This window comes from Artemia franciscana, chromosome 15 (assembly GCF_032884065.1).
Source record: "Artemia franciscana chromosome 15, ASM3288406v1, whole genome shotgun sequence".
Taxonomy (NCBI): domain Eukaryota; kingdom Metazoa; phylum Arthropoda; class Branchiopoda; order Anostraca; family Artemiidae; genus Artemia; species Artemia franciscana.
In genome coordinates this window covers 4,237,288-4,257,017 of record NC_088877.1, presented here as the reverse complement: position 1 = coordinate 4,257,017, position 19,730 = coordinate 4,237,288, and the positions used below count along the sequence as shown (strand labels likewise).

The 19,730-nt window shown below is 36.6% G+C and overlaps 1 protein-coding gene across 4 annotated transcripts in view; it reads left to right on the top strand.

Moving 5' to 3' along the window:
* Positions 1-19,730, top strand: part of LOC136036718 (coiled-coil domain-containing protein 39-like) — a gene marked incomplete in the record, with an annotated part of 149,037 nt that overhangs the window by 29,284 nt on the left and 100,023 nt on the right. For all 4 annotated transcript variants that reach the window (XM_065719061.1, XM_065719063.1, XM_065719064.1 and 1 more), the window contains 2 exon segments: positions 8,754-8,912; positions 19,486-19,707. In XM_065719061.1, the coding sequence (XP_065575133.1) occupies positions 8,754-8,912; positions 19,486-19,707 (381 nt within the window).

Here is a 19,730-nt window from a genome sequence, read left to right as displayed (position 1 = left end):
AAATGTTAAACACAAGAGGACAGGAGAACCATTGCGCCGAAACTAGTAATTAGTAACAATGAAGTCTCCCCCCCCAAAAAAAAAACCTGTACAAAAGAGTCTTTAAAAGCTGGGGGTTTGGGGGGCGGCAGCCCCCCAACTGCCTCTTCTAATTCCTGTACGTTTTAAGGTTCGACTTTGGGACGCAGCCTCTTTAACTCTTTAAGAAAACGAAGTTTTTTTCATATTATATATATAATAAAAACATGAGAATGCAAAAGTTCGCTACGTAAGCGAATTTATAAGTTACGTAACGTATATCTTTTGCTAATAAAAACAGTCTTAAAAAATTAGTAGTTCTAGTTGCCTTTTTAAGTAACCAAAAAATCGGAGGGTAACTAGGCTTCCTCCCCCGCTCCTTTTTTTCTCAAAATCATTCGATCAAAACTATGAGAAAGCCATTTAGCCAAAAAAATAAATATGCAAATTTCGTTTCAATTATTCCTCTGCGGAGAGCCAAAATCAAAACATGCATTGATTCAAAAACGTTCAGAAATTAAATAAAAAAACAAGTTTTTTTAACTGAAAGTAAGGAGCGACATTAAACTTAAAACGAACAGAAATTACTTCGTATATGAAAGGGGCTGCTTCCTCATCAACGCCCCGCTCTTTATGCTAAAGTTTTTTACTGTTTTAAAAAGAAGAGTTGAGAGAAAGAGTCAAACGCTAGTGTAAAAAGCGGGGCGTTGATGAGGAGGCAGCCCCTTTCATATACGAAGTAATTTCTGTTCGTTTTAAATTTTAATGTCGCTCCTTACTTTCAGTTAAAAAAACTTGTTTTTTTATTATTTAATGTTTGTTTGCTATGATTGTTTTTTAATTTCTGTTCGTTTTAGGTTTCATTTTTGCTTCAATAGCAACATATTTTTCTTGGTTTTAAGCTTGATTTGCATATTCAGCTGAAGCTTTACTTGTTTTAAGATTTATTTATTCATTTATATTAGTAACTGTTGTATGCTTTTTTGCCATGATTGTTTTTTTAATTTTTGTTCGTTTTGGGTTTTATTTACTCTTTAATAGTAATTTCTGGTCGTCTCGAGTTTGAAGTTATTGTAGGTTTGACTCTTTCTCATAGCTCTACTTTTTAAAACAATAAAAAACTTTAGCGCAAAGAGCGGGGCGTTTAGGAGGGGACAGTCCATTCATATACGGAATAATTATTGTTTTTTTTTAAGTTTTAATGTCGCTCCTTACTTTCAGTTAAAAAAACTTGTTTTTATATTTAATTTTTAAAAGCTTTTGAATTAATGCAGGTTAAGAATTTGGTTCACCGTACATGAATAAGTAAAACAAAATTTGCATACTAATTTAATTTTTTTTACTAATAATAGCTTTATAATAACCTAAGTTTGATTTTTGTTACAGTTGTTTAAAAATGACTGCTGAATCACAAAGGCTGTTTAATTGGAAGTCTCTTTTAAAAATTAAAAAAGAAACTTTAGCATAAGAGCGAACTATTGAGAAGATGCAATCCCCCTCATATACGTAATATTTTCTGTTCTTTTTAAGTTTTAATGTTGCTTCTTACTTTCGATTGAAAACACTTGTATTTAATTTCATTGCTGTTTTTTTAAATAATGTGGGGAAATCCTGCTCCCCCATGGAAAATTTCGTACCCCCACGAGAAATTTCTCCATGCAAAGAATCTCCCTCGTAACTAATTAGGGATATTGGTGTAACTAAATATGTAAGGAATATCAACAGAACGGTCAAAGAGGTCGAAACTATTTTTTTGAAATGAAAGTCAAAAGTTGAGCGATTCTCAGATGACTGAGATGAATGAAAGAAAAGATGTTTAAAAGATATACGTGATAATTTATGTTCGTATTAAGTTTTAATGTTATTCCTTACTTTCAGTTAGAAAATAAACTTGTTATTTTTTTAATTTAATAACAACCACAAGCCAAAGACTTACAACATCTTTGGTTTATTATATAAAAATCATAGTTCTGAAGCTGCTTAAGTTTAAATTAAATGCCATGAATGGACGGAAAACAACACAATCAAATTGCTGCTTATATCAACCTTTATTCAACAAAATTCGAACATTATCGTAAAAAGTGAGGTATTGACGAGGGGTTGTACTTTCTTATATACATAATTAGAGGTAGGTTTGCCCCCTCGTCAATACCTTGCTCTTTACGCTTAAGTTCGAATTTTGTTCAAATTCTTTAAGAATGGCCCCTGAATCACAAAGGCCGTTTAATCAGAATAAATAGCTCTTTTGAAATTACTATAAAATACTTTAGCGTAAAGAGCGAAGTGTTGACGAGGGGACGAACCCCCTCATATACGTCATAATTTCCGTCCGTTTGGAGTTTTAATTTTACTCTTTACTTTCAGTTAAAAAAAACTTGTTTTTTTATTTAACTTCTGATTGTTTTTTAAATAATGCTGATACACTCAGCGCCGCCTTCGTGTATTCTCTATCCTGATGAAAAATTCCTCCATGGAAAGATCCTCCCACGTAACTTAACCCCCGGACCCCTCCCACCAGAAAAATCTCCCCTGAAAACGTCCATATACTTACCAATAACCAATGCTTTTAGTAAACAATGGGCAAAGTTCATAACTTACAGCCCTTTCCCGTTAGAAGATATTTTGACTAACTTGAACAAAATACTTTGGGAAACAAATGAGGGTGGGAGGGGGCTTGTTGGCCTCCCATTTTTATTGTCACTTAAAAAGGGCACTTGAACTTTTAATTTCTGTTTGAGTGAGACCTTTCGCGATATTATAGCGCCACTGGTTCGATACAATCATCCCCGGGGAAAAACAACAAGCAAAAAAAAAAAAAATAATAAACACGCATCCGTGATCTTTCTTATGGCAAAAAAAAAAAAAAAAACAAAATTCCACATTTTTGCAAATAGGAGCTCGAAACCTATACAATAAGGTTCTCTGATAAGCCAAATCTAATGGTGTGATTTTCATTGAGATTTTATGACTTTTAGGGGAGCTTTTCCTCTTTCTTTGCAAATAAGGCAAATATTCTCAGGCTGGTAACTTTTGATGGGTGGAACTAAACTTGATGAAACCTATATATTTAAAATTAGCATAATAATCTGCTTCTTTTAATACATCTTTTGTATCAAAATATCGTTTTTTAGACTTTGGCTTAATATTGAACCTTGTCGCTCCTTACTTACAGTTCGTTACTACGAACTGTTTGAACAGTGTGGAACAGTGTTCTGAACAGGACAAAATCATATTAATAGAGAGTGAACAAAGGGTACAGGCAACTAATTTGATAAGCACAAAACATTTTTTAGAATCTGATAAAAATAAGAAATTCTAGGCGTACACGATTCTTACTTAATAGCCTATTCCACGAGTTTTTATGGCACTTGGTATTAACCAAGTGACGTATAGCAATCGCAAATTCTGTCGGTCTGTCTGTATGTCGGTCCCGGTTTTGCTACTTTAGGCACTTCCAGGTAAGCTAGGACGATAAAATTTGGCTGGCGTATCAGGGACTAGACCAGATTAAATTAGAAATAGTCGTTTTCCCGATTTGACCATCTGGGGGAGGAGTGGGGGGCCGGTTAATTCGGAAAAATAGAAAAAATGAAGTATTTTTAATCTACGAACGGTTGATCAGATCTTAATGAAATTTGCTGTTTGGAAGGATATCGTGTATCAGAGCTGTTATTTTAAATCCCGACCGGATTTGATGTCGTTGGGGGGGGGGTTGGGAGGGGGAACCTAAAATCTTGGAAAACACTTAGAGTGGAGGGATCGGGATGAAACTTGGTGGGAAAAATAAGTACAAGTCCTAGATACATGATTGACATAACCGGAAGGGATCCGCTCTCTTTGGAGTAGTTGGAGGTGGGGGAAGGGGGTTCATTCTGAAAATTTAAAAAAATGAGGTATTTTTAACTTATGAATGGGTGATCGGATCTCAATGAAATTTGATATTTAGAAGGATATCGTATCTCAAAGCTCTTATTTTAAATCCCGACTGGGTCTGGTGACATTGGGGGGAGTTGTAACGGATCCTCTTTTTTTTGGGGGGGGGGGGTTAATTCTGAAAAATTAGAAAAAAATGACGTATTTTTAACTTAAGAAGGAGTGATCGGATCTTCATGAAACTTCATATTTAGAAGGACCTCGTAACTCAGATCTCTTATTTTAAATCTCAATGGGATCCAGCGTCATTGGGGGGCAGTTGGGGGGGACCGGACATCTTAAAAATACTTAAAGCGGAGAGATCAGAATGAAACTGGATGGGAAGAATAAAAACCTGTCTAAGATATGTGACTGACATAATCGGACCGGATCTGCTCTCTCTCGTGGAGTTGGGGGGGGGGGGGTAATTCGGAAAAATGACGAATTTGTAACTTACGAACGGGTGACCAGATCTTAATGAAATTTGATATTTAGAAGGATCTTGTAGTTTAAAGCTCTAATTTTAAATTCCGACCAGATCCTGTGACATGGGCGGGAGTTGCAGGGGGAAACCGGAATTCTTGGAAAACGTGAAAATTGGGGTATTTTTATCTTACGAATAGGTGATCGAATCTTAATGAAACTTGATGTATATAGAAGGATCTTATGTCTCAGATGCTCCATTTTCGACCGAATTTGATCCGGGGACATAGGGGGTTGGAGGAGGGAAACAGAAATCTTGGAATACGCTTAGAATGGAGAGATCGGGATTAAACTTGATGGGAAGGACAAGTACACGTTCTAGATACGTGATTGACATAATTGGAACGGATCCGTTCTCTTTGGAGGAGCTGAGGGGTGGTGTTAATTTGGAAAAATTAGAAAAATTGAGGTATTTTAACTTAAGAACGGGTGACCGAATCTTAATGAAATTTGATATTTAGAAGGAATTCATTTCTCAGAGCTCTTATTTCAAATCCCGACCAGATCTGTTGACATTCGGGGAGTTGGAGGGGGAAATCTTGGAAAACGCTTGGAGTGGAGGAATCGGGATGAAGCTTGGTGGATAGAATAAGCAAATGTCCTTGATACGTGATTGACGTAACCGTACTAGATTCGCTCTCTTTGGGGGAGTTGGGGGGAGGGGCTCAGTGATTTGGCGAGTTTGGTGCTTCTGGACGTGCTAGGACAATGGAAATTGGTAGGCGTGTCAGGGAGCTGCACAAATTGACTTGATAAAGTCGTTTTCCCAGATTCGACCATCTGGGGGGGGCTAAAGGGAGAGGAAAAATTAGAAAAAATTAGGTATTTATAACTTACGAGTGGGTGATCGGATCTTAATGAATTTTGATATTTAGAAGGACATGGTGACTCAGAGCTCTTATTTTTTTCCTAACCGGCATTAAACCTCTGATTTTCCTTTTAAGTCAATCCATTGATTCTTAGAATTTTGTTAGAGCTCATACCATGTGAGCTCTTGGCTCTTAGCTCTTGTTTCCTCGTCACAAGTGCCATATAAGCTCTTAGCTCTTGTTCATCTTGGCAAGTGTTTTTAAGAAAAGGAGAAATCTTTATTCCAATAAGTAAGATATTCTAGGGGGGCTTGTGAAAAACTATGCACTGTTTCTGTTTTGCATAGCTATTCATTTTGGTCGTTTTATTGTATTTCTTTAATTCTGAATTAAGCTTACTACTAGTAAGCGTAATTTATACCCCCCCCTCCCTACGCAAGTCATAAAATAAGATGATTAGTTTTGACTTTATTATTGTTTTTTCCCAGAGGCAATTCGTATAGAAGAGGCCGTCACATAAACGTCAAAAGAGGGCTCATTCCATTCAAAATTGAAAATTCTTGTGCCCTTTTTTAGAGTCAAAAGTAATAAGAGGGCAACAAGCCCCCCTACGCCCTTTTTCACAAATGCATCTGATAAAACTGCAAGATAGCTATTTTGTTAAAAATAATTCAAAGATCATAAAAAAAAACTCCGGTGTCGACACAATCCCCCAAGGACCGGAGGCAAGCGTTGTAAGTTATGCCCTGGGGGCATACATTGCTCTTATGGAAGGGAAGCTCGTGTAAACTTTGGAGAGGGCTCATTTGATTGTAAATTGAAAGCTCTTGTTCACATTTTAAGAGTCAAAAGAGATAGGATGGCAACTAGCCCCCCTTCCTTCCACGACCTTTTCCCCCCAAACCAATCTGATAAGAACTTTGAGATAGCTTTTGTTATGAAAATAGTTAAAATGTCGCATAACAAAAGCTCTGGGGTCAATACAACCCCCCAGAGCCCGAGAGCAGGCGTTGTAAGTTATGCCCTGGGGTCTATACGGTTCTTATGGAAGAGGTACTCGTATAAACTTCAGAGAGGGCTCATTTGATTGGAAATTTAAAGTTCTAGCTCAGTTTTTGAGAGTCAAAAATGATTTAAGGGTAACTGCTCCCCTCCCTCACGCCCCTTTTCCCCAAATGATAAATATTTTGAGATAGGCGTTTTGTTAAAAATAGTTCAAATAATAGATAAAAAAAAATCCGGTGTCGATACAATCCCCAGGGCTTTGGCAGTGGTTCTAGGTTATGCCCTGGGGGCATATGTGGCTCTTATCGAAGGGATGGTTGTATAAACTTCAGAGAGGGCTTATTTGAATAGAAACTGAAAGTTCTAGTTCACTTTTTAAGAGTCAAAAGAGAATCGAACTATTAGGAAAGAACATTTAGACATTGGAATGGAATACACAATTAGAGCAATTAAATGTATTTTTACCATATATGGAAAGAAAATCGTTATAATTATTGATTTTGAAGCTGAAATGGTTGATCTATTTGCGCCGAAGCTGATCTTGAAAAGAAATTAAAGAATTAGATAAAGGTATGATTTTAAAGGCTATAGAAAGAAAAGGGAACGGTAATAACAATAATTTAGATATTGATATCGAACTATCCACTAAATATAAAATTATATTAAACTGTTACATTTTATCAGTAGTATAGGAAAATGGAATATAATTAAACTCTTATTTCACAAATTCATCAAATTCTTTTTTCACAATACGTGTTTTGATCTTAAAGCTCATTATTGGAAATGGTAAAAATGTTACAAATTGTCATCTAAAGTAGTACGAATTCAATTCATGGGATAAATTGATGGGGTGATCTTGGTGGAGCCTAGAATCCGTGTTCACATTGTGAAAAAGTATAAAAATGAGACCAAACTTTGATTTCCAAGAACCTGTTTTCATGTTGAATGTCGGGATGGAAAATATTCAAAATATTTAATACTTGATGTTAAAATGACGTAAAATGGACTGAAAATGATGTAAATTGATGGGGTGATATAGGTGGTCCAGAATCAGCAATTACTATCCTACTTGTGGCTCAATAGTAACATAAATTCTACAAAATAGAATTTTGGTATCAGTAGATATATCAAAAGCATCGGCTTATTATGCTGGGTCCAAATCTATAAAATTTAGTAAGTTTTGATTTACCTATCAAAGCCTAGAAGCCTAAGAAAGTTTACCTGGTTTTTGAAAATAGGTATAAACCCCCCTTAAAATCCAGGTATCTTAATTATAATCATACCATAGGATTCAGTGTATCATAAAACCCTACTGTAGAGGTTTCAAGCTCCCATCTTCAAAAATGTGTAATTTTTCAGTTTTTGCCACAAGAAAGATCACGGATGCATTTTCACTGATAATTCGTTCGGTCTCAATTTTGAGATAGGGATATTGTTCAGTATTGTTGAAAGGTATAATAACTATGCTTGTCGTTTACGTATTTGTTATCGGAAAGTATGCATACATTTTCGAGTAGGAGGAGGGTGAATATTCCGTTATGGGATTTTCCACGGCGATAGTTTTTCATGGAGGGAGAAGTTTTCGGGAGGGGAACTTTACAGGGAAATTTTACACTGGGGGTAATTCACCAGAATTCCTTTACGAAAATCCTTTATTTCTCTTGCTTCATTTTTGTCGATTCAATTTTACATGTGGAGATGAGAAATGGTAATCATCGGGATAAATTTCCACTGGGATTGAAATGTCTAGAGTATCTTTCCGTAAAGACGGAGCCGCATTTCCCAGTATTATTTAAAAAAGATCAGATTTTCATTTTTTTTAAATAAGTTTTTTCAACTGAAAGTAGGGAACGACATTAAACTTAAAACGAACAGGAATTATTGCGTTTATGATGGAGGTTGCCCCCTCCTCAATGCCTGCCTTTTACGCTTGAGTTTGACTTTTTGCCTAAATTCTTCAAGAACGGCTCCTGAAACATAAGCGTTGGTTAATTAGAAAAATTAGAAGTTTTTTAAGTTCAAACAAACTTAGCATGAAGAGTGAGATATTGAGGAGGGGGCAACTTCCCTCATATACGCAAAAATTTTTGTTCGTTTGAAGTTCAAATGCTGCTCTCTGCTTTAAGTTTAAAGAAATCATATTTAATTCTAAATAGTAATGATAAGTTTATATACATTTTTGTGCCTTTTAGGTCTTGATTGTACCTAAAATTACCGTTCAAAAGGGATCCAGCTCATCTTGGGGAAAGAGAGGGACTTTAGCTATAGAAACGATCTTTGTATGACCGTTTTGCAACCATAAGGTGTATTATTGATTATATTTTTTTCAAATTGGGTTTAGATGGTGAAAATAAATATCATCCCCCTCCCCCAATAGGATACAGCCGCTCTATGAAGAGCTGTAAAAAGCTGTTTGCTTTTCCTTTTTTTCTAATTTTTTTATTATTTTAATACTCTTTTAATACTTTTTTATGACTTATTTTTTTAATACTCTAAACTTTTATGTTTTTTTAATATCAATTCCAGGAAAAGCAGAACGTTTTACAAAACAAAATTAAAGCATATGAGGTAAACCTAAGTCAATACAGGTGTGAAGTAAAAGATCTGACATTAGAAGACGAACAGCAAGAAAAAATCTATCAAGGTCTCCTGAAGAAGGCGAAAGAGGGGAACAAAATAGTACAAGTAAGTCTTATAGACTATCCACTTATTATGCTTAGTAAACCGTTTTTAGAGAAAAAAGCGGTAAGTAGGCTCTAAGGATTTTTCTAGAGAAATTACTGTTTGTTTTAACAAAAAAAAAACTGATGACAAAAAATTAATTGAAGGATATATTTTTACTGATTGAATTTTATTAGCCTTTTACAACTGATTGATTTTATTTGTTTAGAAGCGAACTGTATGCAGAAGCGGACTGGGAGCGAAAAAAATAAAGGGGCTTTTGGGTTAGGTGCCCCCCCCCCCCTACGGTCCTTCTTATAGAAGGAATTTGTTTGTTTTTTCCGTATTTATCTGAAATGGCTTGAGCAACGAATGGAAATTGTGCTCCGTGTCATCCGCAACGAAACTTGCACCACCAGGCAAACTAGTACTAGTCACTAAGTAAGAAGCAGGCTTACAGTAGCAAGAGGACAGATACCACTAATCATTTTTTATACCAGATCTTCCTGGGAGAGTGACATCTTATTTTCAGCTGTATAAAGTTTTAAGCTTTCGTTTTGCATCATGGAAATCTTGGCCAAAGAACATTCACGGTATGTTTCGTCTTCAGACGGGTGTTTAACACCACTGAGAAATTTTAAACTTCCCATCAGAACACAAAATATATATTTTGGTCAGATACATAACATAATAATTAGACTAAAGAGGAAAAAACTACTGCACTGAAAAAAACGATGTTAAGGTCTTCGAATCTCTTTTCACGTCTTCTAAAACATTTTTATTTGTACTGGACCAAGCAGCTGTCGCTCACATGACATCAACATGAATGCTTCCGAGAGATTGTTTCATAATGTAGGTCTTTATCTTGTCTTAATGACTTTCAATTTCTTGCAGCATCTTTCACACCTGACTTGAGAAAACGAAAGCGTTAGCAGATATTCATAGGCCAGAAAAACTGAGGTGTAAGCTGATTAGCACAGTTCAAGCCTTCATAGCAGCATATACGCGCAAATTATATAGTTGTTGCACAAGCTGTATGAATTTTAATCTCGCATATCGGCCCCTCCATATTGAGCTGCAAGTTTTAATCCATCATCATACGCTTCACTGGGCCAATACCAGCTTTTTTTACGATCCGTTCTAACGATTTCGTCGTAAACGGAGTCAAAGTTTTTCAGTCTGATCTCAGCTCGTCATGAGAAACCTTCGCCATCTTTACAACTTCTTGGAGGGCCGACTTTTGACATTTGAACTTGAAGCAAAAGGCTGAACATAGTTGGCTGCATGAAATATATGTCAGAAATAAGCTGTTTGTTGTCTGAAAATCTTTCTTTCAGGCTAGTTGCTATTTGATCAATTACTAACCTGGACACTTAGACTCGAAATTGCTGTTCCAGATCTTCAGGTCAAGAATCTTTGGCCATTTCTCCCGGCATGCCTTTTTTTTGACAAAACGACAAGCTGGTAGCTCTTAGTTGGTTTCAAAATCCAATAAAGTGGTCTCTAGAAGGCCCTAGATCTTTGACACGAACTTGGAGGCGTTTTCTTTGACGCTTTCGGAGCAAATGCTCTCTAGATTCTTTCTTGCTTCATCAACCATGCTCCAGGCCGTTATAAAGTCCAATGTTTTGTCTGGAGTTACCTTGAAATAGGGCAATGACTTCAAATACAGCAAGAAACAAGTGAGCAGTTAGAATTCATTTTTACTCCATAAGCTTACTCGGTTTGGTTCAAGTGAAGTTTTTGAGTCGAAAGAATTGCTGTTTTCTAATAAGGACAAAATGTTTCGTTTTCCACTGAGGACAAAACATGCACTGTATCTTAAGTACAAGAAATCTTCACTCGAAAACATCTAAACAAGTGACCTTTCTTTTGCCTGCCAAGGAGTTTCACCGATTTTGTCTACCCTTTTCAACTTCGACTACCCTTCTTTTGTGTTCTCTAATTGTTGTCGCCACAGGCCCATTCGTTTGTGCGGCTCAGCAAAGAAATATGAAATTCTGTTCATGGGACGAAGAGATTCCTCACCTCCGTTGCAAAGCAACAATCAACGGTACACAGTCTTAGAACGTGACTGTAGGATCAGATATAAACCGAACCTGGAACAGGGTTTTTATTGTGAGAATGAAATCCGTTAAATTTAGCCCTCATGTTAGTAACACATTCAAACGATACTCTAGATATGTTCTCATACTTAATTCCACGATCTTCGATCTTGGCTTGTAGAATTTCGTTCACACCCTTGCCAGTAGAATCTATGACATGTATGACAGCAAAGAGCCACTCGTGAATTTCTTCGTCTTTCACAAATCTTAACACAATAGAAGCCTGGTCTACAGGCCCAGTGTTTTGAGTTCTATCCATTTGTATGTTGTAGTTTTTTCTCTGATTTTGTTCACTATAGCTATCCGCATGAATTTCAAAATGTTTTTTATCATTTTATGGACCGTCGTCTTAGAAAGAAAAGGGACGAGTGAGTCAGGACCCTTGGCTGTGTCTCAGGATTTTTTAATCGCATCCGTGTCCGATTTTGCTATCCTCTATTGCTTTTTCCAGATGTTCCTTAAAAGGGGCGTCAAATTTCAAGATCAAAAGTATGATCTCAACGAAGATTCTGTGGTTTAATAATGGCTTTGTTAGAACCTCGAACTTCTCCTGGTCGTCAGGTGCTTTAAAAGGTAGTCCTTGTCTCCCCAACAACTTCAAGACCTTAAAAATGCCATTCAGCACTTGAATGTTTTGCAATATCAGTTCTTTCCTTTTAATGGTAAAAGTGCTGTTTACTTACCATCCGAATCTCGGCAGTTTTCAGCTTGAGTGTATGCTTTAGCTGCAGAGATATGACCTTTTGACTTGTTTTGTGCCTAGATTTTCTTATGGACATGTCGCAAAATTGGTGAGCCCAGAAACAAACTGCAATTTGTCATCGGAAAACGCGATGCATATGCTGCAAAGAATCGATTTTTCTGTAATTTTTAGATTCAAGAGTAAGCTGGAATTGTAAAACGGGACCAGTGGTAAGTTTCTGGCAGTAAATTGAAGCCAAGCAAAAACAAGATTTTTTTATTCGAGGTGATTTCAGCTGGAACGGATGTGACCTCGTGAAAGTTAATATCTGAGTTAGAGTTAAATTTGACATATAGAATAGGATGTAGACGCACTTACTTGCAAAAGTAGTTCACCATCAGCTTGCCTCGTGTACGAGTCACCACTTTCAGTTCTGCTCAGATACGGTGTAGATTCCTCCACTACTAGCTCCACTGGTCCGAAATATGTCCCAGTATTTAACAATGTCGGCTTACCCTCTGTTGAAACTGGGTCGATGTCGCGTGCTCCTTCGGTGCGGATCTAAAAATGGAATATAAGCATAAGAACACCCAGGCACACAAACAGCCAAGGTAAGGTTAAGTATCAAAGTGACTTCTCTGCAATGTCACTGGCATTGAAGCCACTACGCTGAACCTCGGTTCAAATTCTCTTTTCTACAATCCGTCACAAAATCAGCTTTTATCAAGGCTCAATGATTGGATATGATTTTTCCATAATCCAAAGACTGTGAAAAAGCTGGGTACTAGTGTATTATTCAGAACACACTGAATAAGTGAAGTTAGGTTCTTTCGTGAAACAAACTACGATGCATGTACATTTTGGTGGAGTGTGAATTTAGATGTTTGGTGGAGTGTGCAAGGAAACCGGGGAAAGTTTTTTAGTCGAGGTCTCCGACGGAAGAGCGGAAACTTTACTCCTACAAATTGAGCTTCTCGTAGAGCCAGGATCAAGAATCATTTCAGATTGTTGGAAGGGCTACAACACAACTAAGCTGGAACAAGCAGGTTTCATTCACTTGAAGGTGAATCCCAAAATACTTTTGTCGACCCAGAAACCAGTGCCTCTACCCAAAAAGTAGAGAGAGTGTGGGATTATGTAAAGTGGCGTAATAAACGGCACCGAAGTACATACCGCTGTCATCTTAGTAGAGTACTTGTGGAGGGTGGCATTAAAGGCAGAAGGAAGACCTCCTTTTAACGCGGTTCTTAACGACATTTTTGCGTTCTGGGTACATAATTCTAAGTTGAAATTTTAAAATTTTCCTAGTAAAGTATTATATTTTCATCATATTTTGTTTTATTTCATTAGCTTTAACAAAAGTTTGGGCTATATATTTGCACATTAGGAGGGCTGGGGTGAACCATGTCAAATACTTAACCTAACCACCTCTATACATAAAATATTTAATTAAAATGTACCTACATCGTAGCTTGTTTCACGAAAGAACCTAGCTTTACTTATTGAGCGTGTTCTGAATAATACACAAGTACCAAAGTCTGATCTGATCACAAGTCTTCGGTTTTATAAAAGCGAAACCTGAAAAATGGCCGAAGAAAAAAAGCTGCCATTTTAGGCGTCGTTTGGCCAGGTCTAATCTCCCGAAACAAGAAAAAAAGGCCATAAAAGACAAAAGTTAAACCGAGGCAACAATAATTCATAGGCTTGACTTAACAGACCTCGATTAGGGTGGGGTGGGGCTCTGTCTGAGCTGTGGTCGCCCAAGCTCCGAATGTGATCAATAACCTTGCCAATAGAAATGGTATAACAGCTGCAGCCTCGATAGACTGAAGGCTATGTGATATCAATATCTGCCTCTAAGTCAGCAACAGTAACAGTCCTACAAAAAAATACTTGGAATCTATGACCAACTTAGAAAAACAACGAATCCTTGCCCCACCTATGAATCTATGAAAAACATAAAACAGGCAACAAAGAGAAAAAAAGGTATGTTTCTAATTTAGCTTCATATCGTCTTGGTGGACGAGAGAAAATTTTCTTTATTTAGGGAAGTTGTTGCGCATGATGAAGACGATTTTCAGGAGTGTGTCAGCTAAATTGGCCCACCAATGCATTTTAAGCTACTATCTCAATCTCTTCCTTTCTTATATTTTAAGACTTGAAAGGTAAATGGAATAATAAGTTCTATGCCAATCTTGATTTTCTTATCTCCTCATTACCCCTAAGTGCCTTATGTCGATGTATTAGGTGAATTTTAGCTTTCGCATATCGTCTCATCGGTATTAGTTTGATCTTTTAACTTATTTTGTAAAAACAAAGGGGGTAGGCTGTTGCTTGTTCCCCTTCCACTGTTCTTTAAAAATGAAAGCCTCCGAACATCAGTTGATAAAAAGTTGAAAAAAAGCAGCAAAAAGTTTTACCGACCTTAGTCCTCCGTAAAAATGCTCTATTTGTTTTGGGTCTTTTCCAGACTCGGAAATTTCTTTTCTTCACTTCAATCTCTGATTTTTCGTACCTTCTTTAACTATTCCATCAGTCACCTTGTCCATCTTCTCACAAGTTTAAAACTGATGAACGCAATAGCCAAACTGTTACATTTTTTCTAGGCTAAAATCCTTTTACTTCGGTAAACGAGCTTATTTTCTTATTTAGCACTTTTTAAAGCACACCTTGAGGCTCCTGTAAACAGGCGAAAAATTGTCTAGTAGATTCTTATGGCACTTGGTATTAACCAAGTGACATATAGCGATCGCAAATTCTGTCGGTCTGCTGGTCCCGGTCTTGCTAGTTTAGGCACTTCTAGATAAGCTACGACGATGAAATTTGGCAGGCGTATCAGGGATCAGACTAGATTAAATTAGAAATAGTCGTTTCCCCGATTCGACCATCTGGGGGGGAGTGGGGGACGGTTAATTTGGATAAATTAGAAAAAATGAGGTATTTTTAACTTATGAACGGGTGATCGGATCTTAATGAAATTGGATATTTAGAAGTATATCGTGTCTCAGAGCTCTTATGTTAAATTCCGGCCAGATCTGGTGACATTCAGGGAGTTGGAGGGGGAAACCTAAAATCTAGAAAAACGCTTAGAGTAGAGGGATAGGGATGAAACTTGGTGGAAAACTAAGCACAAGTCCTAGATACGTGATTGACATAACCAGAAAGGATCCGCTCTCTTTAAGGGATTTGGGAGGGATAATTCTGAAAAATCAGAAAAAATGAGGTATTTTTAACTTAAGAAGGAGTGATTGGATCTTAATGAAATTTCATATTTATAAGAACCTCTTAACTCAGATCTTTCTGATTTTAAAACCCTACTGGATCCAGTGTCATTAGGGGGGGGGGTACCGGAAATCTTGGAAAAGGCTTAGAGTGGAAAGATCAGGAGGAAACTTGGTGGGAAGAATAATCACAGAGATAAGTGAATCTAAGATACGTGAATGACATAACTGGACCGGATCAGCTCTCTTTGGGGGAGTTGGGGGAGGGGGGGTAATTCGGAAAATTAGAAAAAATGAGGTCTTTGTAACTTACGGATGGGTAATCAGATCTTAATGAAATTTGATATTTAGATGGTCTTGTGCTTCAGAGCTCTCATTTTAAATTCCGACCAAATCTGGTGACATTGGGGGGAGTTTGAGAGGGAAACCAGAAATCTTGGAAGATGTGAAAATTGAGGTATCTTTTTATCTTGAATGGGTGATCGGATCTTAATGGAACTTGACATATAGAAAGTTCTTATGTCCCAGATGCTTCATTTTCAATTCGAATTGGATCTAGAGACAAACGGGGTTGGAGTGGGGAAACAGAAATCTTGGAAACCGGAAATCTTGGAAAACACTTAGAGTGGAGAGATCGGGATGAAACTTGATGGGAAGAATAAGCACAAGTTCTATATACGTGATTGACATAATTAGAAGGTATCCAACTCCCTCTTTGGGGGAGTTGGGGGGGGGGGTGAACTCGGAAAAATTAAGGTATTTTTAACTTAAGAACGGGTGACCAGATCTTAGTGAAATTTGATATTTAGAGGGAACTCATGTCTCAGAGCTCTTATTTTAAATCCCGACCAGATATGGTGACATTGAGTAGGAGGAGATGGAGGGGGAAACCGAAAATTTCGGAAAACGCTTAGAGTGGAGAGATCGGGATGAAACTTGGTGGCTAGAATAAGCAAATGTCGTAAATATGTGATTGACGTAGCTGGACTGTATCCGCTCTCTTTGGGGGAGTTAGGGGGTCCAGTGTTTTGCCGATTTTTGTGCTTCTGAATGTGCTAGGACGATGAAAATATGTAGGCGTGTCAGGGCAGTGTCGCCATTTGGGGGGTCAGGGGTGGGAAAATGCCCACCTCAGATTTTCCAGGGGGCCCAAGCTTCCATCACAAAGGGCCCTTTGCCGGTCATAATGATCCATTATGTCCAACATAATCCATTATGTTCAATTGATTTGAAATTACTGCATGCCTATTAACCAAAGAGCGTAATTACCTGACGACCCTTGGGGTAATTACGATATTTGCTATTAATCATTGTAAACTTTGAAAGTAGGTTAGATTCATAATAAAAGTCTCAAGTTCTGTCAAATGCCCACTTCCTAGGTGATTATGTTAATATTATAAATTCTGAATATTTGCAGTTATTCCTCTAAGTTGAAAGAATAGAATAGGTCAGTTCCTGTCAAATGTTTCGATGTTTATTTCCTTGTTTTAGTGAATATAAGCCACCGTTTTAGATTACTCGAGTCAGTTCTTATTCTGTTTCTGTCCTCGTTTTATGTACATTAACTGTATCATATGTGCAAATAAATATTTTGATGCTTGACACATAAACCTTATGAAAGTTAGAGACGCTTGACACCCTCTACCGGTTGAACCCCAGATTGTAGGCCAACGCTACCATAAGACTCTAAAGACAAGAGCACAGAGCGAAGTAGAAGACTTTACATCATTAAGTCTATTAGCTTTTTAGTTGGGTAAATATAAAGGTATTAATAGCCATTATCATTTGAACTCAAAAGATCACCAAGCATCTGAAACAATTTGTGACAACTTCGACTACTTTGGCGGATGAAATGAAGCGAGAGTACTCCGAGACCTTTGACCATCTACTAGCCGAATTTGACAGAAGGTTCACAGATAACTAGCCAGTGCTGAGCACATTCGAAGCCTTGGGTCCAAGCTCGACATAATTTATGGACACAGAGTTACTCAAGCGTTTTTCTTTCCTTTACGGCGAGCTGGATATCGACGACTTTCTTCTCGAATCTCGAGCTAGTATTGCCAAGCGTTTCTTGCTGGAAGAGGAGAAAAGGCCGGCAAACTTCCTAGACATTGTCGACCATCTTCAGGCATTGCCAGTGGCTTACTCAGAAGTAATAAAAATACTTTGTATTGCTGCCACACTTCCTGTGACAACAGCGAGCAATGAGCGTTTATTTTCTAGTCTAGAAATAGTGAAAACTACCTGCAGTCTACAACAGGAGACGATTGTCTCAGTTACCTCCTTTTGATGTTTGCAGAGAAGGATTTAGCAAAAATTTGGACTACGACCAGCTTGTTGACGATTTTGCAAAGATGAAACTTCGGCGGTTCCCCTTGTTACCTTGAGTGTTGTAATATTTTTTCTCTTGTTATTTTTTTCCTTTTTGTAAATATATTTTATCTGAAAGATTTCTGTTGCAGAAAAACCGAGATTTTGGTTACAACCCTCAGCATGTTAGTGAAGATTACTTTCACCGATGTATTGTTTACTTAAATATGAAAGTCTCTCGCTGAGGAAGGCCAGCCTGTAGTCTGGTTGAGTTTTCCACTTTCGGTTTAATCACTTAACCTTGTTGATTGTGATCTTCGTTGTTATAATTAATCTTAGAGGCCAGTGTGTTCCACACTGACCACATTCGGTTACAGTACATTTCCATGCAACACACGGGTGCTGAAAATGCGTTTATACTTAGAATACTTGATCAATGTGCTGCCAAAACCCAATAAAAATAATTGTTCTTACGCAACACGAAGTGAGTTGGGGGGGGGGGCAAGATGGAGTTCATGCCCACCCCAAGATTTGGCCCAAATGGCGCCTCCGTGTCAGGGACCTGCACAAATTGACTTGATAAAGTTGTTTTCCCCGATTCGACCACCTGGTGGGCTGAAAGGAGAAGAAAAATAAGAAAGAAATGAGATATTTTTAACTTACGAGTGGATAATCGGATCTTAATGAATTTTGATGTTAAGACGGACCTTGTGTCTCAGAGCTCTTATTTTAAATCCCGACCGGCATTAAGCCTCTGATTTTTCCTTTTAAATGATTTCTCTGATTTCCTTTTTCCCTCTGAATTTTTCTAGAGCTCATGCCATATGAGCTCTTGGCTCTTAGCTCTTCTTGCCTCGTCACAAGTGTCATGTGAGCTCTTAGCTCTTGTTTAATGATAAACTTTATTTTCTTGCGTTATTTTTTTTTCTTGAAAAAAAAACAAACAAAACAAGTGAATCAAGAACCAAGTGAAAAAAAAACTTAAAGAAGAGTCATTTTCAGAATTACTTTTTTGCGAATTCTTCAGACAAAATGCTAATTATATGAAATTTTATCATAGAACCTGCAAATTTTCGGCATGTAATTAAAGCTGGAATTTTATATTTTGTCGCAGTTTGCTTTCAAATATAGAGATATTTTTTTGGTTTATTTAATCATATTTTTATATTTTTTAGTTTATTTAAGCAGATATTTTCATTGTCAGAATTTTGAGCTACCTAATCCTATCGTTTTCGTTTCTTTTTTGAAAATATTATCTTCTACTGCCAGTTCAGACTTCTTTATCAAAAAGATTAAAAGATTAGAAGTCTGAAGTCTGAAGAAGTTCAGACTTCTTTATCAAAAAGATTAAAAAATTAGAAGTCTGAAGAAGTTCAGACTTCTTTATCAAAAAGATTAAAAGATTAAAAAATTAGAAGTCTGAAGTCTGAAGAAGTTCAGACTTCTTTATCAAAAAGATTAAAAAATTTGAAGTCTGAAGAAGTTCAGACTTCTTTATCAAAAAGATTAAAAGATTAAAAAATTAGAAGGCTGAAGAAGTTCAAACTTTTTTATCAAAAAGATTAAAAGATTAAAAAATTAGAAGTATGAAGAAGTTCAGACTTCTTTATCATAAAGATTAAAAGATTAAAAAATTAGAAGTCTGAAGTCTGAAGAAGTTCAGACTTATTTATCAAAAAGATTAAAAGATTAAAAAATTATAATTCTGAAGTCTGAAGAAGTTCAGACTTATTTATCAAAAAGATTAAAAAATTAGAAGTCTGAAGAAGTTCAGACTTCTTTATCAAAAAGATTAAAAGATTAAAGATTAAAAAGAAGTTTTCGAAAAGATTTGAAGCTTTTGATGTTTCATTGAAAATGAATCAATTAACAGATAGATTTTGCAAGAACCATGAAAAAATTGTGAAATTTTGCTTCATCGTCTAGACTGAGCAGTCGATCTGTGTTATATTTTTCGTTGGTATATATTCGGAAATTAGTAATTCAAATGAAATTATTTGTTTGCAGTCTTTTTCGCACTCAGGTTTAAAAAAAAACTGTCGTTATTATTATTATTGAATTTTCAAGAGAAAATAAACATTAATAGCATGATTCTGTTGTGAATTTTCAACGGATTCAATAAAGAAACAAAACAAACGTTATTGGTATTAAAATTTGAAAAAACTATTTCATTATTCTCAAACTTTGCTTTTACCAAAGAGAGATGTTGAGATTGCACATATTTTACTGAATATATTTATATGTTCAGTATATTTATTGAAGGTATTTGTTTCTTCTAGAATTTAGAGGCAACTTTGCAATCCTTAAATCGAGAAAAGGAAGAAAAAATTTCAACTGTAGAATCACTCCAGAAGCGTAATGATGCAGCGAACGAAGATATTGAGAATGTTCATCACAAGTTAGACCAAGAACTATCTGAAAGGAATTATTTGTTGAAGCAGTGGGAAGCTGCTTTTCTACAGTGTGAAATTGTAGATGCTGATTTATGTAACTATGAACAGGTAAAGCTCTGCAGAATCGTCAG